The sequence below is a fragment of the Anopheles coustani genome, chromosome 2 (genome assembly GCF_943734705.1).
Source record: "Anopheles coustani chromosome 2, idAnoCousDA_361_x.2, whole genome shotgun sequence".
Classification (NCBI taxonomy): domain Eukaryota; kingdom Metazoa; phylum Arthropoda; class Insecta; order Diptera; family Culicidae; genus Anopheles; species Anopheles coustani.
Genome location: NC_071289.1, coordinates 56,304,964 through 56,332,068, shown reverse-complemented (window position 1 = coordinate 56,332,068; position 27,105 = coordinate 56,304,964). Strand labels below are relative to the sequence as shown.

General features: G+C 42.4%; 1 protein-coding gene across 1 annotated transcript in view; it reads right to left on the bottom strand.

The window, feature by feature from the left end:
• LOC131265403 (uncharacterized) overlaps positions 1 to 27,105 on the bottom strand; it is a 54,138-nt gene that overhangs the window by 6,617 nt on the left and 20,416 nt on the right. The window contains exons 5-7 of the mRNA XM_058267662.1: positions 16,875 to 16,960; positions 12,157 to 12,393; positions 730 to 888 (exon numbers count right to left, since the gene is read on the bottom strand). Coding sequence (XP_058123645.1) covers positions 730 to 888; positions 12,157 to 12,393; positions 16,875 to 16,960 — 482 coding nt within the window. The remainder of the gene's footprint in view (positions 1 to 729; positions 889 to 12,156; positions 12,394 to 16,874; positions 16,961 to 27,105) is intronic.

Sequence of the window (27,105 nt, the reverse complement as noted above, 5' to 3'; positions counted from 1 at the left end):
ACGTCGACGGATTTCCCCGCACGAAAAAGCTCCATCTTGATGCTCTCGGCGCCACAATCGCACCCGGGAACTTTATATTATATCGCCAAAATGAGAAAAGTTTTGCAGCGCTGCTGTGACGCCCTCGGAGGTGCTAAAGCCGATGGCCACGTAGAATCAGGCCCGGCGTCAGTCACGGGAAAGATTACATCCAATCCAAAGCGACTCTCGCCAAGGCCAGTGGAGAATTATATGTGAAGAGATATATTTTTCGCTTCCTTGGCTATCCTGGGCCCCTCCAGGGGGTGGCCTAATGAAAGCGCCATATGCGAAGGTGGTGCGGCTCGCGGGAAGGATATTCCGCAACTCCAGTGGCACGCAGCTGTGCGACTCATTCGGCTCTGGGTGCCGTTGGCATCGCTGGGGGAGTTTTCTTGTTTATACGAAATAACTTGAAATTCGCTAATGAAATCTTGCCCATCCCTCCCCTTGGTTCCTCTCTTCACCTTCGCTCAAACAAATGGATAATATGCTGACGCGTGGAAAAAGTTTTCATCCGAACGAAAGTCCCAACCTCGGGCGTATTTCATTTCGAGTTGTTTTCCATTCCGTTCCGTCACTTGTTTGTTCTCTGTTTTCACAGTACCGAAGAGGCGGAGGAAGGTAGGCCCGCGGCGTCGGTGGGACACATTTGGTTAATTATTCAAAGCTCGCTAGCGTGAAGTTCCATCAGATGGGCGTCACACTTACCGCGACACGACCCGAGGCAGCCAGTCCCCGCCGCAGTACTTCGCCAGCACGGGATCGTTGGTGCTGCTGCCGTCGTAGAAGATCAGATGATCCCGTTCGCCGGTGCAGTCCGACCACGCCCGAACCGCCCGGGCCGTCTTGTTCAGGCTGGCGATGGATCTGTAATGGGGAAAGAGAGTATGTCTTTTTAGAAACCGTGCTGGTGTTGGAGACAAAATGAAGGATTTAAAAAAAGAGATGTCTGATCAGGACTTGTATTGCATCTTAGCTTTAACGTATTGTTATAAAGAATCTCTTTTATTTATATCTTTTATGCAAATATTTATTGGGTACTGTTCTATAATTTAATCAATGTTCAGTTTTTCAAAAATCACGCTATGATTATGTAAGAACTTTAAGAGAAGTGCAGTGAGATACAATCTCAAGTAACATTTTAAGTTTTATATTGGTTCTAAAGATGTTGTTCATCAAGGTTCATCTCAGGAGCAAAAATTCTTTAATCCTATGATAAAATCTTTATCAAACCATTCTAAGTGTAAGGGGCCCTTACTCTTAGAAAATACTCTTAGCATTTTCCGACACGAGAATGACAAGTCCATCGATTCATGTCATGTTCAAGGCTAACACTATATTTCTCATAATACAGAAAACATTTGTAAAATTTCGTAAAGTCCCATTTTTGTATAGAAATCGTGAAACCATCAATGCATCAATTTGGCCGAACTATGATTGTAAAAGAAATTAATAATTATGTCTATACAACTTTTGTAACAAATTAAAAAACAAAAAAATAGAATCTTATGCTACTGGTCGGTAGAATCGAACGGTATTACGTACACCATAAAATAATGAAGTAATGTTAACCTCTTACATAGTAGAACAAAATAAGCGAACAAGCGAATTGTGAGAACTTATTTATATATCCAGATCCGAAATTGAGTCGAGCTAAAGTGAGTTTTTAATTAAAAAAGACTAACCGGATGTTATTGAATTGCACGCTTTACAATGAATTCCATTTGCTGAAGGTTTAAAGATCTTGCGGTCCGACGTTTACGAATCCTTTGAGATTGAACAGATATAGTTAATACTCCTTTACAACCCTTTAAACTAGAACTTTGTGCTACAGTTCAAATGCTCCAGAAAGTACAGATTGTTTTATCATAACAGCTAAATTTAGCTCACCATTTTTTTTTTACATAACGTAAACGCTCGGGGCACTGCAAAAGTATCAGCAAAAGGATGTGCAAGAGTGTGGGATTTGCATGCACATTGACATGGTTGGTTTAGGCTGCCGGTCTTAAATCTGGCCTGAAGGAAAACTGTTTACTCCGTACATCGTTCGATGGTTTCGGACGTGGTTGTCATCGTTGCTACAACGGTCTATAGTGTCGCTTAAGCATCAATGCCAATACATGTTGCCAAATTTGCATTCATTTGATAGTTTTTGTTAAAAAAATACTTCATTTAAAGTTACACTGCATATGCGCCAAAGTGAAACAGTTGAAACTTGGCTTTTGTTAAAGTTGAAACTTGGCTTTTGTTAAACAAAAAGCAACGAAACATGCTAAATTGCACTGAAATGAAATCGATTGGAATTGGGCTCAAATGAAGCCTATGCAGAAACTTACCAGTATTCGCTTGCTTGCAAATTCGGTTCCTACTACATTCATGTAAACCTGTTCACCCGTCTACCAGTTGCATTACTCCTGTTCTAGTATTTACAATTCAAGGAAGAAAAAAGTTACCCAACAACGGTTCACAGACACGCTGCGGTTCGCTTCCAAAACAAGTTACATTTGCTCGTTCACTTCTACACTTGGCGGATAGGAATTACCCCAACGAACCGAAAGCATCCTGCCATCCATTGTGGTGTTGCATTGCGTTCGGCAAATATTTGGCTCCCAAATCCCCTCACAATCCAAACCCGAACGAACGAATGCGCACTTGCACTTGCTCCTCACAATGTGGTTTTGAAAAGTTATGCTTTGCAGCTTTCCCCTTTCTATTCACGCACACCCGTTTTTGTACCAATAATTTACATTCGGTAGGTGGTAAACTTTCCTAAAATTTTATGCTAAAGCAGTGCAGGGTTTTTGGGATTGAGAGTGAATAATTCTAACATGTTCTAGCATTTTTACTGTCCAATTCCAATCCTTTGGACGTCTCTTCGGGTGAGCTGCAATTTTTCCTAACCATGCAAAACCTGCCGGCAACCATCCGAATGAAAGGTTTATCTGGTGCAGCATAAAAAACACATCCGAGTACTTGGTAGTGTACGGTTTTGCAATTCATTCCATCACCAAAGTGTTTTCCGTACGACATGACATGTGGTGGAGAATTTCGGGCTCGGGGGGTCGGTAAACAAATTGAGCTTCTTTTTGTTTTTCGGCATTCGAATTGTGGGAAAAACAAAAAGAGGGAGAGGCAGGGAAAAAATTGATAACCAATTCGAGGTCGGCGTGTATGGGATCGTCCACAAAAGTGCGATGAAGCGGGTGTGTTTGTACAACGTTACCAAACATCACGGTGCCTCTCGAGACCGAAATACTGCCAATGTTGCAGAACATGTTCCTGCCCCACTGCACGGGGAAGGGGTGGGTGTTAGTGTGGGAGGTTCGAATATTCGGTGTGTGTAACCGAATCCTGCGCGAGAAAACTTTTCTCATAAACCAAACTCGACACATTCGTGCTGATTCGCGCCGGTGCGGCTTTCCTTTCCGTTCAGCTGGGGTGACCGTTTTTTCCCTTCCTTGTGTGTTTCTCACCGTCGGCAGAAACTGTAGGAGACAACGGGATGGAGTGCAACGAGACGGGGGGGAGGTAGTTTACAAGACCACAAACAGGGATGAGCGTGCCGCGTTGTGAGTTGGTTTCGAGCGTTACCGAACCGCTGTGACTTCAGCGAACAAATGAAAAAAAAACAAGGAAAAACCCACCAAAATTGCACCGGAAGGCAAGTGGAAAACGATTTTCACGATATTTATGCTCCGTTCCGCGAAACTCATTCGCGTCGGGTGGGAAAACTATTTTCCAGCTCCTTCCCGTCGCACACATTGCACCCATCCCGTCTTTCCCCCGTTGCATCCGGATCCGGGAATGTTAATAAACAATTGTTCTGTGGCCCACATGGCTAGGTATGTGTGCATGTGTTTGCAGACGTGTGGAAAATGTGAAGAATTTTTTTTGGTGACTTTTCATTCACCCTCGTGGTCGTCGAACCACTCTGCGTTACATAAGGGTTGGCCCGTGGCATAAGTGTTCAAGTAGTAGTAGTTAACAGGAAATGCGCACGCCAACTACAACCTCTTTTCCCGAACTAGTTTCTCCTTCCACATGCAGGAAGAGAAAAACGAAAAAAAAACACGGAAAGCACAAGTAAATTATTGTATGGTGTGAGATTGGATTGTTGCGAGCGGCATTCATAAGTGGAAATTCGTTCGTTCGAAGTGTCGTTGTGGAATTTTCGAACCTCCACAGTTCAAAGCAAGCAATTGGCAGCCCGTTGGGGGTGGGAAAATTTCTGGCAAACGTTGCAGGAACTAGCTCTGATTACTCTTTCCAAATGCTGACGGAGGGGTTTAGTTAGCTTCCAGTGAAAATTGGAATTTATGCTTACGGGAAGGAACACCCCATTTGAGTTGATTGATATAATTACACAGTGGAGGAAAGTTTTCTTCGGCGCAAATGTACTTTAAAATCATCTCGCCCGTAAACTTCACCGAAAAACGAGGCACAATTTACACCGGGCCCGATTCGAAGAGTCGTTACTTCACCACGGTAATCTGGTTTTCATTGCTTCGACACTCACCGGCAAGCAATCGAACGCGCAAAGGGCGCAGTTCGGTAAAGGGATCACTCCAATTTCCTGACCCAATGCAGTGTCCGATTTTATTTCCCACCCAGATTATATATCGTTCACAAAAACAAACCGCAAGCAAAGGCCAGCCGTTGTTTCACCAACGCCATCGAACGGAATGAACTACAAGTCTTTCGTCGATTCGGATGGCCAGCAGCAGAAAACATCCGGGAAAGTGTCGCTCCCCAAAACCCGGTTAGCCGGAAAAATCGTTTTCCTCCCGACCAAAACTAGCAAAACTGTATGTCTCGGGATGGAACGGCACAGTTCATAAATTAGATATTTTTATCGCCACCCGTTTATCGCAAGTCGTTGTGCGCGGTGTGTCGTTGCGGTAGTCGTTGGGTCGCCATAGCTTTCCCTAACCACTTTTCCCGATTACCCCGAGCGCGATCCGGTTGTCCCATCGAAGAAAACTTCCCAGTTTCCTTTTTCGACGAACGCGATTTCCCGACCGCTCAACATGAAGTTGTTGCAGTGCAATCTTTTCTCGGCCCATCCGGCCGGGGAAAACAGATTTTTCACCCACTCTTCCGAACAATCCGCATGTTCAGGGAAGGGGGGAGAGAAGGGACGACGAAGATTTCCGGGTTGCCTAAGGACAGCCGGAACAGCGCAGTTTCCACGGTGAATGCGTGTGTCCGTATACTATGGTTTTGTTCGTGATTTCTCCCGCTAGTTTACAGTCAGATCGGTTGAAAGGTTTGTTCTTTTCGTTGATTTTGCGAAAACAGTAAAAAAAGGCGAAACAGGACAAAGGAAAGGAGAGAGAGAGGTTGAGAGAGAGAGAGAGAAATGAGGGCGAAAGAAAAGGATAGGAAAAGAAATAGTGATGTTACACGAGCATAGACCAAGCAACTACTAAGCTTACACTTTTCGTACGCCTTTCCAGGAAGGACTTGACCATTTTCCTTCTCCATAGCCGGTACAAAACTCAATCCCTGTCCGGGAAAAGTCGAGCCCAAAGATAGCGCTCGAAAGTAGTAGTATCGAACCAATGGAAGCCTTTTTCTCAGGAGACGACCGAGAAAAGACAAACATAAAACCTGCAAATTACAAGCGACCGCGTTGCCGCTGGACAAAAGAAATCTCGCTGAGAAATCGGAAAGGCACGACGGGAGGGGGAAACCCGTTGCGCAAACGATTCGCTTTGTTGCGTCGTTGGCCGGCCGTTCCGCCACGTTGCTTTATTTGAGATGCTTGTTGCCCTCCGGTTTTTCATTGTGCTCTGGTCGCCTTTCGTCGTCCGGGTTTTGCTGCAAAGCGATAAATGATTTATGGAACGCGCTGCAGCGGGCGACGGGTAAGGAAAAACTTGCCAAAAACCCGGAGAACCTTGCCGTTCGCTCAAAGGACGAATCTACGAATGACTGCAAGGCTGCAAAATAAGATGCATTCGGGTAAGTCTTTCCACTTTCCAAGTGAACGTGTTTCAGAAACATCGCCCGGACGAGCGTTGGGGAGGAGGAGGTGGTAGGTGAATCTGGGACGATTTTCCAGACACGGTTTTGTGGCTTCGCCGGGCATTATTCTCAACTCTAATTAAAAGTTAGCGAATAGTTGGCGACGAAAGTGGTGAATTAAGTTTCTCGGATCGATAAAGAATGTTTCTTGTTGGGAAAAGTGATTTACGCGAGATAAGTTGAGGGTGTCTTTGTGGCCTCCTTCCTGTTGGCACGTTACACGCGTAGATGCAACTGAGATGAGTTAGGCTGGTGCGAGCAAAGGCACGAACACATAGCACGTAGCTTGCAGAAAACGAACCTTATCAATGAAGATGGAATTTAAAGTTTCCTCTCACCGGATAACGCCATAATTAATAGTTCCTTGTGTTTGACCTTCACAATGGGCTCTATGCATTACCAGTTTGTAGCTATCTGAAGGATGAAAGAAAAAAAACCCATCGGAAAATTGCACATTTTCTTGATTGCTTTCCTTTCTTTTTTCTTGACCGAACAACTTTGCATTGCAAACGTCTTCGCCACGTAATCGCTTCTTTTCGTCTTCGTTTAAAGTTTATTTCCGCCTGGAAAACACGCCCGCCTGCTAGGGGCAGAAATCTTTCGCCCGGAAAATCCCGCCAACCCGATCGGTGGAAAACCAATTAGCTTCACACCTCGTAGGCACCGAATAAAAAGCACCGATTTAGGGATTTCGGCCACAATGATTTATCTCGCCGATCGTTACGGACACTGGGCACGCTCACTCACACCGACAGACCACCTTCCAAAATCCCCCTCGACTTCCCTCTCCCCCATACCTTGGTGGTGTGGGGCGCAGCGATTTATCAGCGCAACATCTGCGGGGCAACTTTCAAGATGATCACCAAAATCTGATTAAACTTGTGTTAAGTTGTTGTAAGACGTCGCTTGATCCGTCGCCAGTTTCGGCAAAAAATCCTCCGAAAGCGAACGATTTTTCTCCCCGGAAAACCGACCGTCGACACGGTCTGTGTGTCAGCAGGGAAATCTGGTGGCTATTCCCTCCCCGGGATCGAAGTCATTAATCATCGAGCCCGGGAGCCTGGATTTTCCTTCGAATTGGCCATCGCGTGGGCCGGTTCCCTTAGCGCTGCGGATAACTCGTTTGTAGCCGGGAAAAGGGAAAGTCCTGAGCGTCTGAGATTTTGCCACGCTTATCGACGAAAATCGACCCTACTGATGGCCAGTAATTTCCACCAACGGTTCACCGACTGCCCGACCCCCAATGACCCGCAGCCCCCGTTGCCATTGGCCCGGTTTTCCCGAGCTGGCTTCGGAAAACACAAGCGGCCCTCAAGAGTGGCGGGCGACCCTGGAGTGACGATTTTCTTTCCTCATCCCCGTGGGTGATGAATTTTCAAGGGAGGAAAAATAGCTAAACGCTCTTCGCTCGTCAGACGCTGCTGCAAGACAAGCTGCTTAGGAGTGAAGTCAAAGTTTTATGTTGTTTTCGAATGGAATGGTCCTATAACCGTTCCCTGACCACTTCAGATTTTCCCACCAATCCGGTGGAGCGACAAAATGAAGTCGATAACGGTTCAGTCAACTGGGGGCGTGAATTAGAGACCGAGTGGAGGGAGAAAATTAACAACATGGACGATTTGCGTGACTGACCGTCGGGGTCGTCGGAGGTGCCAAGCGAACGTTGATCAGCTGGCACCATCGTTCACGTTCTCTACCATTTTTCGGTACGCTTCACTCACACACACACACTCACGCATTTTTCCGTCTTCGAGGGACGTCTGTTTGTCGTGTTTTACGAGCTAAGGCACGGCGTGGTCCATCGCATCAAAAAGGTCTGTCGTACCTTCCGTTTGAAGGAACTGAAAGACGGTGGCAGGAAAACCTTAAAGGAAGGAACCGTTTCGGGCAGTATGAGAGAGAATATTTTCCATCCCCTTCCACACGCTGGATTAAAATAATTTCCGGAAAATTTTCATAATGATTCATTATTAATTATGTTAACGATCTGCTGCCGGTAGAAAAAGTATGTTTGATTGAGGGTAAAAAAAGAGGGGAAACTTGATGGCGGCTGGCGCGTTTCCGATTCTTCCTTTTCCCACCTCCTACCAAAGTTTAGTGCGTGGCCATTTGGGGACATCAGGAGACACTCTCGCACACGAAGCGAAACTTCCGGCTTCGTGCAGTTGTGAAACATCATTGACGTGAAGCACAGTTGGGTGGTGGTGGGGTGGTAAAAAGCGGAAATGGACTGGTTGCTGATGTTTCCGCAATTGCGACCATTCCAGTGCTATTGCATGACGTTGACGAACCGCTAGGCGACGGCAATCACGATAACGAGTACGGTGCGTTTCGAGTACGGTGCGCTTTTGCCAATGAGAATGTTAATAATTATGCCGAAAATTGTTCATTAAACAACAAGCTGCAATTTTCCGGGTCTTTTGAAGAAAAAAATAGGGTGCGTGATGAGAGAACGACATGATATTGGTAGTACAAGATGAGGTAGATTTTATGGAAATTATTTATCTGTGAAAATGAAATATAAATACTTTGCATTCAAACAGTCATATCCTCGTTTCTTATATCGCTCGTTTCATGAACTTAAATAATCTCATAGAAATCCCAAAAAGCGGAAAAGCCATGAGCTTTCACTCCAAACATGGCATTCAGTTTCCAAACCTAAGTATAATGGATCATATTCAAATATATAAAATAATATTAATTAAAGACACTGGAACTTTTCAACATGTCACTAACTTTTTTAGACCGGTTCAAATTTTTTTGTTACATAAGAATAAGAGGATTTAATAAACGATCGACTGGAATTAAATAACTTATTATTAATGTCCTTAGGAGCATTCGTTGTGATGATTTTCCATAAAAGTTTGGTATGTAATGACTTATAGCAGGGATCGGCACATGTTTTTCAAAAAGGGCCAGATGATTAAAGATTTTCAAAGTAATACCCTTTGAAATGGAGAGTGGAACTTTCTAAATAGCAAAGTTGCATAAAAAGTGGTAAAAGATAAAATATTTAAAATCTTATCGATGAACATATAACAGTAACACCTCGTTAAACAATTATCATCTTTGGAAAGAAAATAAACCTGACATCGTGAACAAATCCGATCAAAATTAGGCTGGGTTTTTAGTATGAAGCACTAACATATATTTACGCGCTGGATAAAATCATTTGGCGGGCCGGATTTGGCCCGCGGGCCGCACTTTGTCATTACATAATGCATTACTGTGAAATCTCTGGCCCAAATGATTTCAGGCGATATTTTTGACTCCTGTTTTTTTCAATGCTATAATTTCGTTATTTTAAAAGATTTGTCAAAATCGCAAACGGATATTTTGTAGTATAATTGGTTACTAGCCTTTAGCGTTTTCTATTTTTTGTGCACCTCTACCTTTCATTGTCTATTCTCTCAAAATGCAAAGTTTCAATTCAGAAAAAATATAAGCTAAAAAACTGATGTATTAAGCAATTCATAAAAATTAATTTCATTTTTTTAGATGACAAATACCCGTAGTTATTGGAAAATTCGTTTCAGAAATTTTACTTTAAATGGGCAAAAAATGTCATCTTCACAATTCATCAATTCGTGTAAATTGACCACTTATACTCCGCCTATGCATTGCTTTATTGCTTTACTATATTTGAGAGAAAATTATTCACTCATGAAGCAACTTTATGTTGCTTACAAAGTTCTAGTGATACAAAAAAGGCTGATACATAAATTACTTTGGTTCATTTTGTAATCCTTGCATCTTAAGCTTTATTAGAACGCCTTTTGACAGGAGTAGAGTTCTGATGATTTTCCTTCAAATAGCCTATCCTTTTCGGTGTGTACTAATGACATTTATGTACTCCCTCTTTCTTTCTCTTACGCTTGCAAGAGATCGTGCCACAACTACTCCAGGATACGGGTCTGCTCAGATTTACAGGCAAAGGCTTAAGCATGATGCCGTGAACATGCAAATTGGGAAAGGCTTAAGTAAACACAAATAAATACACACAAACGCATACACCTCCCGATTATCCTTATCAGTATGTGCGCAAAGTGAGACGGTAGTGCCGTTTTTTACACAATCATTATTTTTCCTTTTCCGCAAGGATTACTTCCAAAGAATTTCACGCTCAAAATACGTTCATTAAAGGAAGTTACCAACGCTGCCAATGTCACGCGCTTGTTATGCGAGGACATGAGATAAAATAAGAATATGGCTTAAGGGGAAGTGGGGTTTTTTTTCTAATGAAATCACAAGAAACGCGCTTTCCGGCCAGGTGAAGGCTTTAAAACAAAACCCCCACCCACAGGGGAGTGAAAGTCTCAAGTGAGGCTTTTCTTGGATTGTTTCGCAGGCCTCGCCTCGAACGTTTGGCTTCGACGGAAATTCATTTTCTCGAAATCCGACGGCGAACGGGCGGACGACGGGAAGCGACTCATGCAACTTTTAAATTCCATTTCGTTGGTAATTTCACCCCAACACCACCCAATGAACGGTCGAAAAGTTGTTCCACTTCAAATGCGCACGTGTTTCTCCGCACACCCCACCCTCTTCCGTTATGCTATGACGCTTGGCTTTGCGTTTTTCTTGGTTCTTGCATTGGGATGGTCTTTTTTCGGCACACACACACACACACACTCGCGCAACGGAAACACATTTTCCAGGGCATTCATTTCCGGGCCGCTCGGCAGGCGCTACGGCTTTCTTGGAGTGCGATTTTGCTATTTCCGCCAGCCAATGGTAGTCAAACGCGCTCCTCTGTTTTGCGAGTCCCAAACACGGCGACGGCAGCGACCAACGCCCGGGGCCAACGCCAGGACGCAACTTGTTCACTTTGAGAATGTGTAGCGTTTTTTTTTTGTTCCTGAGGTGTTTGAGGTGTGAGGTGGCGCGTTCCGACTGCATGTTTTCGGCGCCGGTGCACCAACTTCGTGCGATTCCAGCAAGATTTAGTTTACGCAAGTATTTTTCTTTTTAACAGAATTCAAAACTTCAAATCAGAATTTAAGATTTAGCTTCGCGCGGACCGCAACAGCCAACGACGAACGAACGCTGGGACATTAGTTAAACAGTGCCAAGAACGACGAAAAGCGCAAACTGCTTTCAACAAAACAAAAAAAGGGTTTGCAACAGTGAAGAAAGGTACGGAATGGAAGCAAAACAAAGCATATAAAAAAAAAGCTAAACATAGTTAACGTGCCGCTAACTATTTGAACCTTGACAATAAAAAAAAGAACAGAAAAACGAATTAAATTATGGGCAAGTTGTGGCAAAAGTTTTCCCTAGTTCTCCGCGACCCACTTGACGTCGACGTGAAAAATCGTCCTGGATACTCGTCTGCAAGAAACCCCTGCCAGGGCTACGTTAAACAGAAGTGGAGGAATTAAATAAAATGAAATAAGCGAAAATATCCCTAAAAACACAAGGCCCAAGCTTCCCGGGTACTCCATGGAAGCGGAAAATAACCTCCACAGAACCTTAATGTATCGTGTGGAAAAACAAATGTATCACAAGAGGAACAACATAACAAGTGCAAAGTTCGTCTCAGCCATCGCCAATCGTTTCTCATCTTGAATTCTTTTCCATCGTTTTGTTTGTTTTGCAGTTACTTAAAAATGTGTCTTGTTTTTGCTTTTCTTTGTGCCACAAGGGGGGTTTAATATTTGGAAATTTTGGGAGCAACCAGCGGGTCCAGACTCTTTGGGTTAATTTGTTTCCTTTACTTCGCTCTTTCCCGAGTGTATGGAAAAGTTTTCATGCCATTACTCCATTACTCCGGAGCCTCTCTTCAATGAAAGATTGTAAGTAGAACAAGTTTAAAGCTATCTTTCATCGCAACTTTTCTGTGCCAGGTCCACCCTGCGTTTTGCTTAAGAAGTTTCTACTCGAAAGGGTGAAACACATTGTATGCAGAACAATAGAAAATTTCTTAATCTTTCCGGGGTTAACAAGTGGCACTGGTCGTAGAGAAATTAAGTTGTAGGAAATACATAGAAGCATTAAGCACTACAAGTTACAGAATTCACAAAAAGGAGATGGTTCGTTTTGAAAGGCATGAGAGGAGTTTGTAAAAGCGAATACAAATGGAACAGGTAAATACGATTTGCCACTCACCGTTTAACGAGCGCCTTGTGCTCATTCTCCTGGCTGATCGCCACCATTGCGTGCTTGCAAGTCGGGACCACCTTCTGGCGGATCGTCCAGTAGCAGGTGACGTTCCGGGGGTACATGCCGGGGTAGTTTGGACTCTGCAGGCGACACTTTTTCCGGTAGCATTCGTCGTATTGTCGCGTACAGTACGTTCCAGGCGTGACACGTCCGAGCTCCAGGAGTTCGCTGGGTGCACCATATCTGGTGAAGGTAAAGTTGAAGGTTAGTTATTGATATGGCGTACAGGTTGGGTCAGTCTTTCGGTTATCTCGGAGTAGCTGTTGACTATGATCTATAAATACCGTGGGTTTTTCAAGGATCCCTTTATTCCTTTTTCCCACATACTTCCTTATATTTATTCCAGTACTATAGTTTACCATATAAGTTAATGACCGAATTAGTTTCATCTACCAAGTTAGTCATATCAACGCAGAAAGAAATTCGCTTTTCGAACCCGTTATTTCTCATTGTTATTAGCTATAAGTTCGTGTATTATAACTACTCTCTTTTTTTTTTGGGCAATAAATTACTACTACTACCACTACTACTTGACTATGATCCATCGTGTACCTAGGTAAAATTTAGAAAAAAATATTGTTCATACTGCTGCAAGTGTACAATGGATGAAAACGGGTTGTACTAGCAAATAAATATATAAAAAATTGTGAAATTGCTGGTTTGTAGTTATTTATACGAACACATATCCAAAAAATGCTCATAGACATACAGTTTTTGAATAAATCTATCAACGTTTATGTCTACCGACTTTATTTTGGGGCATATTTTCATAATTGAAAAACTTTGAAAATATTTTTCATTAATTGTAAATCAATGAGTTGCCCGAGAAAATGATTAAAAACATTTGTGTTTGTCGCGAAGGCATACAGTAGGACTCTAAAACAATAATTTAAATATAGCGCATGGTAATTACTGTTGGTTTATCATAAATGTATGTCTCTCCTTTAAATCAAATGTATATCTTGATAATTGTAACTATTTAACGTAATAAGTTGCATTGATAGTAAAATATTATGGATTCAAAACCTGCAAATAATAAAAACGTAAAGTTTTAAAAGTAGCAGCTGTATTTCCGTCTTGCCTGCGTGTGTTTGCCTTAAGTTCTTTAATACTTAATTTTTTAATGTAATCACATTTTAAATCTTTTACGTTAAAAAAAAGGAAAAAAAACTCCAACAAGCGAGTTAAGTCTAGCGAGATTAGTTTATGATCGAACAACCTTTCGATTTCCAAAGGTAGTTCAAATGTTAGAAAGTAATGTAACAGAGTTTTCAGCAATAAGTTAGAGACGGCATATCAATTCTGACAATATTTTAATACGCATACTTTTGTCTTACAAGTAGTGTGTGTTAGTGTTACAACAGAATAAAATATTCAAAACACTACTGGCATCGAATATCCGCAAACACCTCTCAGAATAAACTCCAATGCAAGATAAGGAAAATATATTCGGAAACATACATGACACAAAACGGACCAGCAATAAAATAAAATATACGTACAAGCAGTCAACAAACTCTAAACGGCGATGTTTTCGCTCTCAATTTTCCGTTTCATCGGATCCAAATTGAGTTGAATAAATGAACGAAACGGAAAAGGATGCACCCCAAACGCCTGCAGAAACGGAAGCCATACCGTTGGGAGGGAACAAAAAAAGAAAACCAATCTGATCGACACATCGCAGCATCAAATTCAGAGCGCCACCCGGTGGACGCTTGTACATTTGTTCCCCACCCCTGCTGCCTAGAAAGTATTTTTCCGCCGAGCTAAAGTGACAGCCAAAGGAATTTGGCATGCGGTTCCACCGGCACCGGTTCCAGGACAGGAGTCGAGACTTTGACGTTTCACGTTCTGCGGTGCTTTCGGTGTTTCGTGTTCGGGGCTGTATTTAGCGCCCACCAACATACCGCCCGCCGATCGGGTGGCAAACCGACCCCAAACTTTCCCTATTCGTCGCCTTCTCTTTCCTCTATACGTCTCTCTATCAATGCGGGCAATTTCACTGGAACGAGCTGCGAGCTTTCTACGCCGCCCAATCGCTCCAGAGGCGGTTGAATTATTTAACATTTCAATATCCAATTTGATAACATTTCCATTTATGATTGGATTCGATGTTTCGCTCCCGCTGTTGGCTAAAGCTCAAGCTTTATCAGAGGTGGACTAGTATTTGTAGCGAAATGTTTACCTCCAACTACAGCGAGATGAAGTTAAATTTTGTACGTATTTCAATTGATTTTTTTAAACTTTACAAAGTGAAAAAGCAATCCTTTTTTCGATAAATTAACATTTTGTATCGGCCGGGGTAATAATAAAGGTACCAAGAGTGAGTTTATCATGAATCGTGGCCATTTAAACCCTTCCAAAATATCATTGATAACGTACAATATCCAGATAACACAAGTTTGAAACAAATTCCTGGTACATTTTTTCTGATTTCTCGAGCGAAAGGATTGTACACGAAAATAGAAGAAAGTTTAAAAGCATTGTCCTTCAACCCTTCCCGTATTTGCAAAAGTTCTTGCTGCACGTTATCAGCTCTTTGTTTCACCCGACACCCGCTTCATCAGGAAACATTAACTCAAATCAGTCGATTGCTGCAATGATATCAAATCATCAAACTTTGCTAAGTACTTTCCCCAGCACCGTTTAACTTTTGCATCGTGTCTTGCGGGAGTTATCGAATTTATGCAGAATTGACTTTTCCGCTCTTCGCGAGAGAAAGAAGTTTCCATTTTTCCATTTGACTTGCAGTGAAAAGAAATCGTTTTTGGTGAACTTCGCAGCGAATCAGTTGCAAACTGAAGAAGTTATGTATACTTTGTCAATCGCTACACTCACAGATCAATGAAGGAGAAAGGGTTCCAAAATGCACTTTTATATGCCATAAGCGACCAAAATATCTTAAACAGAATGAAACTTTAGCTGACATTGACCAACGGAAACGACGCGTTAAAGGTGGAAATATTGATTTTGGGGCATTGATATAATCAAAATGAATGCCAAAAATGTGTATCGTTATGATGAAATCTGACATCCCAACAACAACAACAAGTTCTCACAAACAAACAAACAAACAATGATTCCTGACAATGTTCTTGCTAGTTTTGATAAGCTTGCTATAACTACAACGTTGAGTAACCAAGAAGAAAAGAAATTCGATAAATGGACGTGATCAAAATTAATTATTTTACTATTTCTACCACCCCTTGTTTGTATTTTTCATTTTTTCCTTAAAATAGTCTCTCTCTAAAAATTAATTACGTTAAAATACAAGTGGAACAAATTTCTTTATACATTGAAAGTTTGAAAGTACTGTGTTTTTTTATAATTTTAGGGTGTGATCTAGTCAAGAAAACGTTAAATTTTTTTGGTCATGTTTAAGTGCATATTGGAACACACTCGCCTACATTGTGCAAATATGCGAACATACCCTGTTGAAGAACGTTGAAGTTCGTCGACAGCAAATCGTGCCGGTCAACTATTTGCGAGTTTTTTCTCGCCTCCAGTGCATCTTCCTATCTTGGAGTTCCACACAACTTGCGTATGTACGTAAATAAACAAACTCTACATCCGCTTTAAATATAACTTGCTAGGCGTGTCTGAAGAACGAACTGGGACGATGTCGAACACGGATTGAATTCTTACGCACGATTCACACCAGTTGAGGTCTGAAGTTTGGAATGTGATGGAAACTGTCCAATGTTGGAGAACCTGTTTATTCCTACGCTTCCCCTTCTCACTCTGCCCTTCCTAAAATCAATCTTTGGCGTATCTTGAAACATGGCACATTCGTAAAGCTGTTCACTCACAGATCTCCCATCTAGGGCGAACTTTCCTACCGGTTGTGAACTTTGAATGTTTCTGCTAAGAAGAAATCAAATCATACGGAAATATGAGCATGAGCCTCAGCTAAGCTATCCCTACTCCGTTCAACCGTCCCGTCAAACCAAAAGATCCTTGGACAGAAAGGCTTTACCTTTGCAGGGCTTGGTGCAATAAAGAAAGTGTCGTTAGTGGAACGGTAGGTTGGCTGTAGGCAAATCGGAAATTTTGTATCCCTCCCGCCCACGAGCAGATGCCGGAAAATCGTAGGAAAAAGGGTTAAACGAAACCGGCCGTACGGACGGGGAGGCTGATTGGAAGGTGACTAAAGTTCCATTTCCTGCAGCTCCTTCGACCGGTTTCCGAGTGGGCGATCGTCGCCGGTGCTTCACACCGGTCCCTTTGGTTGGATGTACGTGAGCATACTTTGAAATAAGCCAGAATTTATCATCCACCAGAGTGGCGAGACCGGCAACTCTGCCGAAGCCTTCCAGTACTGGTCTCAAGCACATATGGGTTTGATCGTGTGTACACAACTCCCAACGCCTCGAGCGTGCTGCAACAGAGGCACAACATTGAACGGTATTTTCAATCGGCTTTCCTTTTGAGATTGGACGCTTCCCTTCCCATCGTTTTATCTTTCATTCTTTCCAGTTCGCTCTCGGTTTATCCCAAACGATTTTCCCTTCCCTGCGCGGGCTCTTGTAAAGCCGGGTGAAGGTGGTCCCGTTCTATCGTTTTTCACTCCTGGTTCCGGTTATTTTTCATCGCCAACAGCCGCTCCGGTCTCTGCGTATGTGTGTGTGTGTGTCTGTGTTGGTATTGCTGTGGAATAATTTTACCTGACAATGGCCTCTGATTGACTTATGAATTTGTACCGGATGCGGAATTCGAACGGCGTCCCGGCCTGCATCGGTGCATGAAAGACCTGCAACGAGAGAAAAATGGCGCCCAAGCGAGCGGAGAAAAATTCATGAGAAAAGTAACTAAATTGGTAATATTTTAGTGACACAGTTAACGGAAGATGGGGAGAGAGGAAGGATGGGAAAGTTTTCTGCCTTGCATTTGTTTTTGTTCTGCTTCCCTAGGTGACGAGCAAATCAACCGAAAATAGGAATCACAGTTTCGTGGTTGAAGGGGGGAACATGAAGCGGGTAGGGAAGAGAGGCAAAATGCAACCGTTAAGGTAAACAAGGTGTTTCCATCGTTGCGATGTAAGACATTCCATGGTGGCGAACTGAAAGGTAATTCGGTCGGTAGGGAGCCGCTTCTGTTAGCATTACTTCACCTTTCATTGAGCTGTTTGTCCGAAGTGCAAGAAATGAAAAATGGAACCAGCATCAGGAGGGAAGAGGGGAGGGGACCTGGAGCGTTGCTACACTCATCTATATTCAAATGAAATATACGTTTATTGAGGACCAAGGGTGACAACAGCACCAACAGTATGGTTTTCTGATGCAGTAAGGCTCCGAGATTGCGAAGGTCAGGAAGGGTGGGAACCGGGAACGAAAACTTTTCCCTACTCCACAGCTACCCAGATGAAAATGCTTCGAAAGAAAAGGCGCCTCACGCTTGTAGCTGTATGTGTGCGTGTGTGTCGGTAAGCGGAAGCCATAGTGGAATTAATGCATATTCATGATGGTTTTTCGAGCGCAAACTAACAAAAGACCCAGCCCCCCCGAGCTGCTGGTTGATGGGAAATTCGCTCAAAAAGTAGTTGATCCGTTCGAGATCTTTCTTCGGACTATCTTAGGCACCACGCCACCGCTGTCGGATCGATACAAACGGTGACGGTGGCTCGACCTGCCCGGACAACCCGATTTCCATCCCCAGACCCAAACCAAGCAACCCGACGTCGAACACCGTGCGCACCAGAAGGGATTGATGTAAATTTGAATTTTATTGAAATGAAAATCTTCACTACGTTGGCATGTGCGTGTGTGTTCCCGGTTGGTGGGAGGGAGGAAGGTGGAGAGGGCGTGCAGGAAATGCTTTCGGAAAATCCGCTCGATGCCAGCTTACTGGAAGTGGAAACTTACTCCGGGAACATTTATTGTCCACATTGGAGTGTTTGAGCACGGAAAGGAATGGCACGGGTGACACGGTTGGTGGTTTCCGGTAACATAATGACTACGAATGAGGCGTCTTTCTCGCATCTATTTTGACATTCGAGTGGAGTTAGTCAACGGTTGACACAGTTCTTTTCCTCTAACTGTATGATACGGGTGTTCAGAGGCGAAGGTTATGATTTTAAATCCGATCCGAGGTGTTTGATATTCCTACAAATTGCAGAGATTTTGGAACTATAAACATAATCCAGGGACAATCATATTCAAGTTTCTAGGGAGTATGAGGGGGAATTAGCATGGAATCGAAACTGACACTCACAGGCTTCATGGCAATTTTCCATTTATAATATTTCAATATGTGAAAAATAACTTTAATTTAAATGATTTAGTGAAACGCATCCATAAATGTACCCACGCACTTCTGAATCCCTTTAAGAATTACATACAATTTAAGATGTTAGTGTGTCAGTAGAAACATTAATATTATTAGAAATAAAAGTTTTCAGCCCACACTATTTTAAACATAAATCAAAGGTTTTTTCATGATTTTAGACTTAAATAAATACTCAATATTTAACCAACACAAAACAGTAACAACATGTCCAACAAATAGGTTTTAGGTTAGTTGGTTTTTTTTTGAAAGAATGTATAGAATTAAAGTAAAAACAAAATAAAAATGATTTATGTATGTATGAAACGGTGTTTTTAAATTGGGTGGGTTCAGATGAAAAAGATAGTGAAAAAATACACACTTTTGTAAGAAGAATTGTTGATATTAAAATCTTGTTGGTATAGATTATATACTAAAGAGTATATACTAATGTAAAACATGCTACTTTGCGGTTAAAGTAAAGACGGCATACGAATATGAGATTGTTTTCCTGAGTTGAGATCCTACACCTTATACTAATAACAAAATTACTATCTCTCCTGTTACTGAAAGCAAAAGGCTAATTTCTACGAAATAGTTTTAGCATGATATTTAATTACTTGCTACCAACCAGCAATGCACTATCTCTAGCATTTCATCTTCCCAAGCTTTCCAACGTGAGCAATCGTGGTGAGTGTGTGTGACCGTCGGTACGTTGCTGAGTTTTCCCACCGGCTTCCACCAGCAACTGATAACCGGTTATTAGCTTCTTTTCTATCCAAGACATACCCAAACAACACACAAGCCACAACCATAGGACACTTTTCCCTGTTCATACAGTCCGATGGAGGCGCATGGTTGCTCACGAACGAGCAGACTTTTCCTGGTTTTCACCCGACATGTTTCCCGTTTCCGTTAACAAATCTATTAAATAATCTGAGAATGAACTTGAATCTTTTGGGAGGAAGAGGGAGGGCGGAGGTACGGGAAAATTACATCCGTACCAACCGTGCGATGGGTTGGGAACGCATTTCCCCACACCTCATGGGAAAACCTCCCCCCCATAACAACCAAGCGTGCGATCGGTCGAGATAGGAGGGGAATTTAATTTGATGCATAATTACACCACGTCTACTAAGCAACTTCCTGCCATTTTCTTTGCAAGCGATTGAAAATTGAGGCGAGGGAGTGAGAGAGATAGAGAAAGAGCGGGAGAGAGTGAGTAATAAAAGCGAGCTCCCTTTTCTTGCCTTTCCTTATGCTTAAATATGATCCAAGGCTCGGCAGGAACGGCTCGAAGGATGATGGAAACCGATGGAAAGTATGCTTTGCTTGATGCAGTTAGATAAGCCACCCGAACGGTGGTGCTGTGCGTTTACTTTGGGATCTAGAATCTGCCCAAGAAAGAGACATCTGCACCGATCGACCGGAAGGGAACGAAAAGGCGTGACACGCGATGCTCCAAGAGCATGTACCGAGCGAGCAGTTCATCCTAACCCAACTTTCCCCGGCGCTCCATCGCTTCATCATCATTATCAATTATCCCGAAGGTGTTTCCGAGCTCGTTCGTTGCCGGGCGAGAGTGCCGGGTCGAAGGAAGAAACAGCCGATTTTCTTGCAACACGCCGATCCACAAGGATCGGTGAACGTTCAGCTGCGCCTGTTATCCGTATCTATAACGATTATTCGCTAATATTTGCCGATATTAGTGTCGTAAATTTATGGAATCTATTGCAACCGATCTACCGGTGAGGTTGGGTGGGTGAGAATGTTTTGTTGCCAATAGGGAGCCGACCAGGGCACAAAACGAGCCACGCTCGTCGACCGGAGGAAATGGAAAACCGGCTTTGCGCTGCCTTCGTAAGCTAAATCTTTTACGATGTTTTCGTTATTTTCTCGAGCGGGAGGGAGTGAAGGAAACGCAGGCTTGTTGTTCCATCTCGGTGTGCAAGTTTACGCCGGGAGGGTTGTTTTACAGATCTTTTTTGCCTTCTTCACGAAACTGCGCCTGCTTTCCCAGCGTAACTCCACACAACCCGTCTACAAGGTAAAGGGTGAACTTGGAAAGGGCTTGCCGGGCTGTAAAAGTGAAAGATAGGCTGCCGGAGCGATAAGGAAGAAGCCACCGTTCGGGAAAAGAGGTGCCAGCGAGGTCGAAACTCCGAGGCCAGGGTAAGGCATGATGTTTCTTATCGAATGGGAAAAGCTTCCGCCAGGTGGGCAAGGAAAATACCTCCCGGTACTAATTAGGCAATCTTGTTCACTCGTCGAAGAGGAGCGTGGGGAGAAGGATGGGGAATGGATCGCGCAGGATCTCAGACTTTAAAACTCCCCACAAGAAGTTCGCTCGGGCGCTCGGAGAAGGAACGGATGTGGGGAGTCTCTGTTTAACTCGTTGGCCCTTTCGTTACGCTTTTGGGAACTGCACTGTGGAGGGAGTAGGAGATCCTTGGAGTGGGGTAGAGTGTGTGATTATAGACCGAGTGGAAGGGGCCGCTAGGAGGCAGGTCGAAGGTTCCAAGGGTGTAGGCCCTCCCTCTGAATGAAAGTTAAAATTTAATCTCACTCTTAATGGTCGTTTGGAGCTTTGCTGGCAGATTTTGATTAAGATTCACCGGAACGCCCGGTTTTGTCGACTTTTTGGAGCCTTTCGGCCATCTTGGGCAGTGATTTCGGAGAAGACAGGCGAAAACGAGAGCAAAAGAGAAAGAGATACATGGACAGATGGAAAGAAAGGACTGGAAAGAGTGAGTAGTAAAGAGGAACAGCGAGCCGGAGGACATTCTGCTTGCTCTACGACCGGAACTATGATCAGCCGTCCCCGAAGGATCTCTTCGGCTCGCAGCTGGAGGGTGACGGATAATGATTCGGTTATTACTTAACTGCGAAACAGCTTACGATTGGCTAATGGAGTAAAGGAGTTGTGTGGTCACAAACTTTGTCGGCTCCGGAAAATGTGTTTTGTGGATGTCATAGTGATAGATTTAACGATTTCTGTGGTGTGTTGTCAACTAACAGCAATATTTTAGCTGTTCCAAAAAATGGAACGTGACAAGTAAAAAAAATACTTTCCTTATTCTTCTCTAATTATGTGTCATAATACTTTCCAGTTATTTGAAAATCCTCAAAATTTAAAAAAATATTTACAATGATTTCTGGTACAGTCTACCCTGTTTGCTCTATAGAACATTGAATTTATTGGCATTTTAGTTTCGCTCAATCATTCTTTCGTTTGCTATCATCTTGTTATTCAAAAAAGACTCTTAAGTTGTTTTTATTAGGCATGTTATTAAAAATTATTTCAGGAAATATTATTTAACGTTTGGGCACAATTTTTCAAATGAAAGCACAAGCAGTTCACTACAGACGATTTAATAGGAATAAAAAAAAAGATCATAAAATACAAATTTCACTTTGCAGAACAACTCAAAAGGCCACAACTAAAGATTGGAGAGTTTTGAAGACATTTTGGTATCAATTTCTAAAGCATCGAAAGTCAACCCACAGAGTTCGAAAGGCGCCTCAATTTCGTTTGTTTTGACACTTTTAATTTACGTGATTTTATTTTTAAGTGTATGTGAAAACTTTTTAAAATGATCAAGTTGGTATAACACCATTACAAAATATTCGTCGAAGAAAACACATCATTTTCATGCATTAACCTCTGCAAGGAAATAAATTAGCATCAATACCCTGCTTGCAGAATGTTTTATCTCTAAAGAATATTTAACAACATTTTCTTTAAAATATTTGTTATTTGGATACAACATCATATTTCTTTGTATGTGCAACTGAAAGTGTTAATTTAAAACCGTTAGAAATGAACGCCTTAAACGGTATTATACATAAAATGGTAGGAAATCAAATTGTGGTGTAGTAAAAGATAAATATAACGGCAACAAAAATGTAGAAACAAAGAATAAGAGTGAATTCATTTCGAAGGCACGCTGTCATTACTACACTCCATATTTTTTATAAATCGCATTTTATTTCATCTCTTGAACCAGAACCACCAAAGGGGTTGTGTGAACGCAACACAATTGCCCGGTGTTCTTTCTCACCTTGTTTCTATCGTCTAAAATTCGGTCCACACCTTATACCAGTCTTAGCAGCCACTTTCCAGCGGGCAGTTAAAAACATTTGAATCATTCTAGCTAACTCAATTAAAAGCTGATTTATGGAGCACTGCTTGAACCCGTCCGAATGAGAAAGGGTAATTTTCCAGCCAACGCCGAGGTTCGGCTCGTTCGGGTGCTTGCCTTATCCAGATTTGTTTTTCCCTACCTTCCACCGGTCTGACCCTAGCCGCGCCAAGCGAGGTTTCCCACGGTCGGAAAACTCGCCCCAAAAACCATGTCTCGTGTATGTGTTCGTCCTGCTCGCTTCTCCCCGGCACCCGTGCAATAGTGGCAGCTAATTGCTAATGCATATTGATGTGTGTGGGTGGGTGCTTGTTAATATGATTTTATGCTAGTGTGCCAAGAGCTGCAATTACCCCGGTTCCGGAACCGATGCATTAATTTCCAACGTAATACCCGTGTTTCGTCGCTGACGCCGATGACCACTGACACCTTCGGTAAGCACGGTTGGCTGACTAATGGGGTTTTACACCTGCACACCAGCGTTTGCAGCAACTACAATGAAATTGTAAGGTGTAACCGTAAGCACAACGTACTAATAAAATAGTTTTGCTAAACCAACGTCCTAACGAAGCAAAAATAACACACACACGCACGCACTTCTGTTCCTTCGAAAAACTGTTTCTTTTCGATCGCTTTCGATACGAACCCTCCCGGAGATTGCTTTTGTTACAAATCCTATCCACAACGACAACAAATCCACGCCACCCCGGGGCGGGCAAAATGGTGGTCAAGAATGCTTGACTCCAACTCGATTCGATTCATTGCCTTCGATCGCCTTTATCCCACAACTTTCCAGCCGACGTTGCGATCCTTTTTTTCGCTCTTTTTTGATCCATTTTTTCCCCTGCGTTTCGAGAGCCTCTTTTCTATTGTCCGGGAACGGTCGAACGGGATACAATTGTTTATCTTTCCCTATGGGCGGCGGGTGGTGAAAAGTTTGCAAATCAAATACGTACGGGGTTCGCCCTTTTTTGTGGTCCCCCGGCAAACCGTTCATCAGTGTGGGAAGCAAAGCAAACATCTTTATTCGATCGAAAAACTTTAACTTCCTTCAAGGGGATGATGGGGGCGGTGCAAATCTGGCGGTGTCGATGAGTTTTTCGGTTTACCTCGCCTGGAAAATTCCCTCGAGGGTAGATTCGATCGTGCCACTTTCAGCAAGAAATCTTTGCATTAGAGAGAAAAGGCGAAGGATTTGGCCTAACAAAATACGAGGGAACGGTAGGTGGACATTCTAAATTTCAACTTCAGATGTTCTTTCGCCCAAAGAAACTGCACTCGTCGCGTTGTTATACGGTCAGCGGGTTTTATCGAAATTTTCTTGACCCTATATGATTAGGACGACCGGGACCGAAATGAAGGAAACTCTAGCCAAAGCCTGCCGTACACGTACCATGTCTGCATGGAAGAAGAAAGTCAAAGGACAATAGCCGACGCGCCTGGAGGACTTCACGGGGTTTTGGTGTGGCGTTGATTTAGCTAAAATAATCTTCGTCCCACCATTGTGGCCAGAGCATTGTGCAGCCGGACGGGACAAGAAAACGCTAGAGGCTGGCTCGAGATAAATGGTTCACTTTCTCGTTTTCTGTTTGGTTTTTGCTGCTTCCATCATCTCGCTGGCGCGAGACAAGCGACGAGCAACGAACGAGGGGGAAGGTTTGAGGATTTTCCGGGAAACCTTTTCAATCGAGCCCGGAGCGTTCGAGACATCGCGTGAAGCGGGCCGTGAATTGAGGCGTATCATACCGAAGGGCTCAATCGAGCACTCCGACAAATAACACACGAACGAACGAAAACTCTAAAACCCGAAAAGCTTTCATTCCTGCCGCATATGTTTGTTTAGGACCCTCGGAGCCTCGGAACCGGCCACTACCGGCCCCTTCCGAAACCTTCCCACCATACTAATACCAGCATGGCGGCGAGACGCGCTCCCGGGGCTGTCCCGTTGCGTTTGCGTGTGCGAAGGAATATCAAATTAAAATGTTGTCCCAAGTTTATCTTTTCTCTGGCTACCCGGTCGTGTTTGACTGTGTTCGGGTGCCGGAATGACTCCAAAACCGTACGAATTGCTTCGAACGAGAGGGTGGAATGGAGGGGGCAAAAGAACGTTTTCCTCCGCTTTCTAGTTGACTCGTGCGGCTTTCTGGAAGATATTGAGGGTATCGCTCGTGTTTTGTTTTGTTCCACTTTCACTTCCAATTGTTCGCCTACGTACGAATGAACGAGTGTCTGAGTGATGAGCGAGGGTTTTTCGATTTTCCGGACCAACCGTGCGGGCGCGGGAGGACAGCAAACCTCACCAAAACCCGACCCGAAATTGAAAGCTCAGCAAACCAAAAAAGAAACATGAAAAATGAACCTTTGTAGGAACGGAAACAAAGCAGCAACTTTCAGTCGCCGATTGTTGACATGCTAAATTAATAATCAAAAGCGAACCCGTAGCGCACGAGCATAGCACGATGTATTGCTTTGCTGTGAAAGCGTCACACGAAAGGGTTTCGGAGGATGTACTGCAGATGTTTTGCGAACCAAAACAGATACCACTGGCTTTTAGCTTTGTGCAGATTGCAAGGATCTTTTGCTCTAAGATTTGACTTTTGAAAAACTGTTTTTTACAGAATTATTCTTTCAATTGGATGGAAATCCTTGTCAGATTATCTTTATGTTATTTGATGAGCTATTTCATTGGAAAAAAATGTTCATATGGAGTTAAAATTCACTCATGAGATAAGTAGTTTATTAAGCCTTAAGCTCTTAAAACTGTTAGTGAAACATTTAAAATCTGTAAACAAAAACCTAATGAACAACATTCTTGGATTTGACGTCCATTTGAACATAGCTTTGAGCCATTGCAGCTCGTCCCCTTTGTAATTTGTGAGATTTTCTCCAAAATTTTTACCGTCTTACAAAATGACTTCAATGACAAATGTAGAAGATTTCATTTTGACTATTCTTGTTTATCTGGTACAGAAATCTGTTCTGCATACTATCAATATCAGTAAAGGCCGTTGAATTTTACTCAAACAACTAGTTTTTTCCCCGTTGGTGAAATAGACCCCTCCAGAAAATTGCAATTTTAAAGAACACAACTAAGTTTAAAAATAATATCTACTATTATAGTGCTGTTCTCTTTACTAATCTTTTCTCTTCATTGCAATTATTTCTATAAGTATAATATTACAAATTACGATGCAGTGTTTATTATAATTTCAAAAACCCTGTTTACTTATTTATATTCTGATTGTTCTAACAGGAATCTGCAATTTGCACGTGGAATTTACAATATTTTCAATAAAAACTTGTACAACAACTAAAATGCTTCGAAAAACTATGGTAAGTTCATCAAGAACTGTTTAAAATCTTATATGAGTTAACGCTGATTGTCAAAACAAATCTTCATGAAAACTCCTTATCTACTACATATTTTAGCTTTTTTTTATGTATGGAGTTCTATGTACATTAAAAAACTCAACCAATACTGAACCGTCGCTTCTGAAACCTTTCACACATTAAGTTTAAGTACTGCAGATGTTGTTGAAGGTTTGTTTGATCATTATTTTTTAATAAAATAATCTAAACTTTTCAATTTAAACTCAGTTTTACTAACACAGACAAAACAAGCATGTTGTTTACAATGTCAAGTTGTATCCAACATAGTTACACTAAGGTTTATACATCAAGGGGAAATTGATGAAATATCAAACATTTTAAATACGTCGATATAGTAGCTATTAAATTCAAACATATCTTTCAAGTATTAGTCAAAACCATAATACTTTTCTCAATCCCTTTGTCACCGAGCAACTCCGGGGCGTCAAGCTAGTCAACAATAAAATAGAGATTTCACACATTTAAGTAGTACTACAACGATATTGAAAGTTACATTGGACAAAGGATTCCAATTTCGTTTAGAAAAACATAGACTTGAGTCTTCTCTTTTTCACCTAGATTTCACGGGCTTGTCAGGAACACACAAAGCGATGCTGGCAAAAATTCAGGGTCTATAAATAAACCCACGGCTAGTTTATATATTTTTATGAATATTTTAAAACTTAATCCAAAGAAAGGTAAAGGCGTCTAATTTCGCTGCAAGCAAAAAATTACGATTTAAATACTCGAAAAATGAGACGTGTTAGAAGGAATCATCACCAGAGGGCAGAAAACCTCGTCAAAACTACAAAGCTTTACTTCAAACATTAAACATTAAAACTTCTCGAGTGAAAAACATGTAAGTGAGAATCAATTAAAAGTCTAGCGATTTTACACCTGCACAACTCGTACCGATGCGGTTTCCTGCAATTTTGACAGACTGTTCATTTATATACTTAGACTAGTTAATTGTTTATCTACTCAGATACCCGTTGTCGGCTGCAACTACTTCAAAATGTAATAGATCCACGAAATGGTATGTAAAGGTGTGGCTAAATAGTTTTAGAGAAACAGGCATAACGGAAGCAGGATATTGCATGCTCCGATTTACAAGTCAAACGAA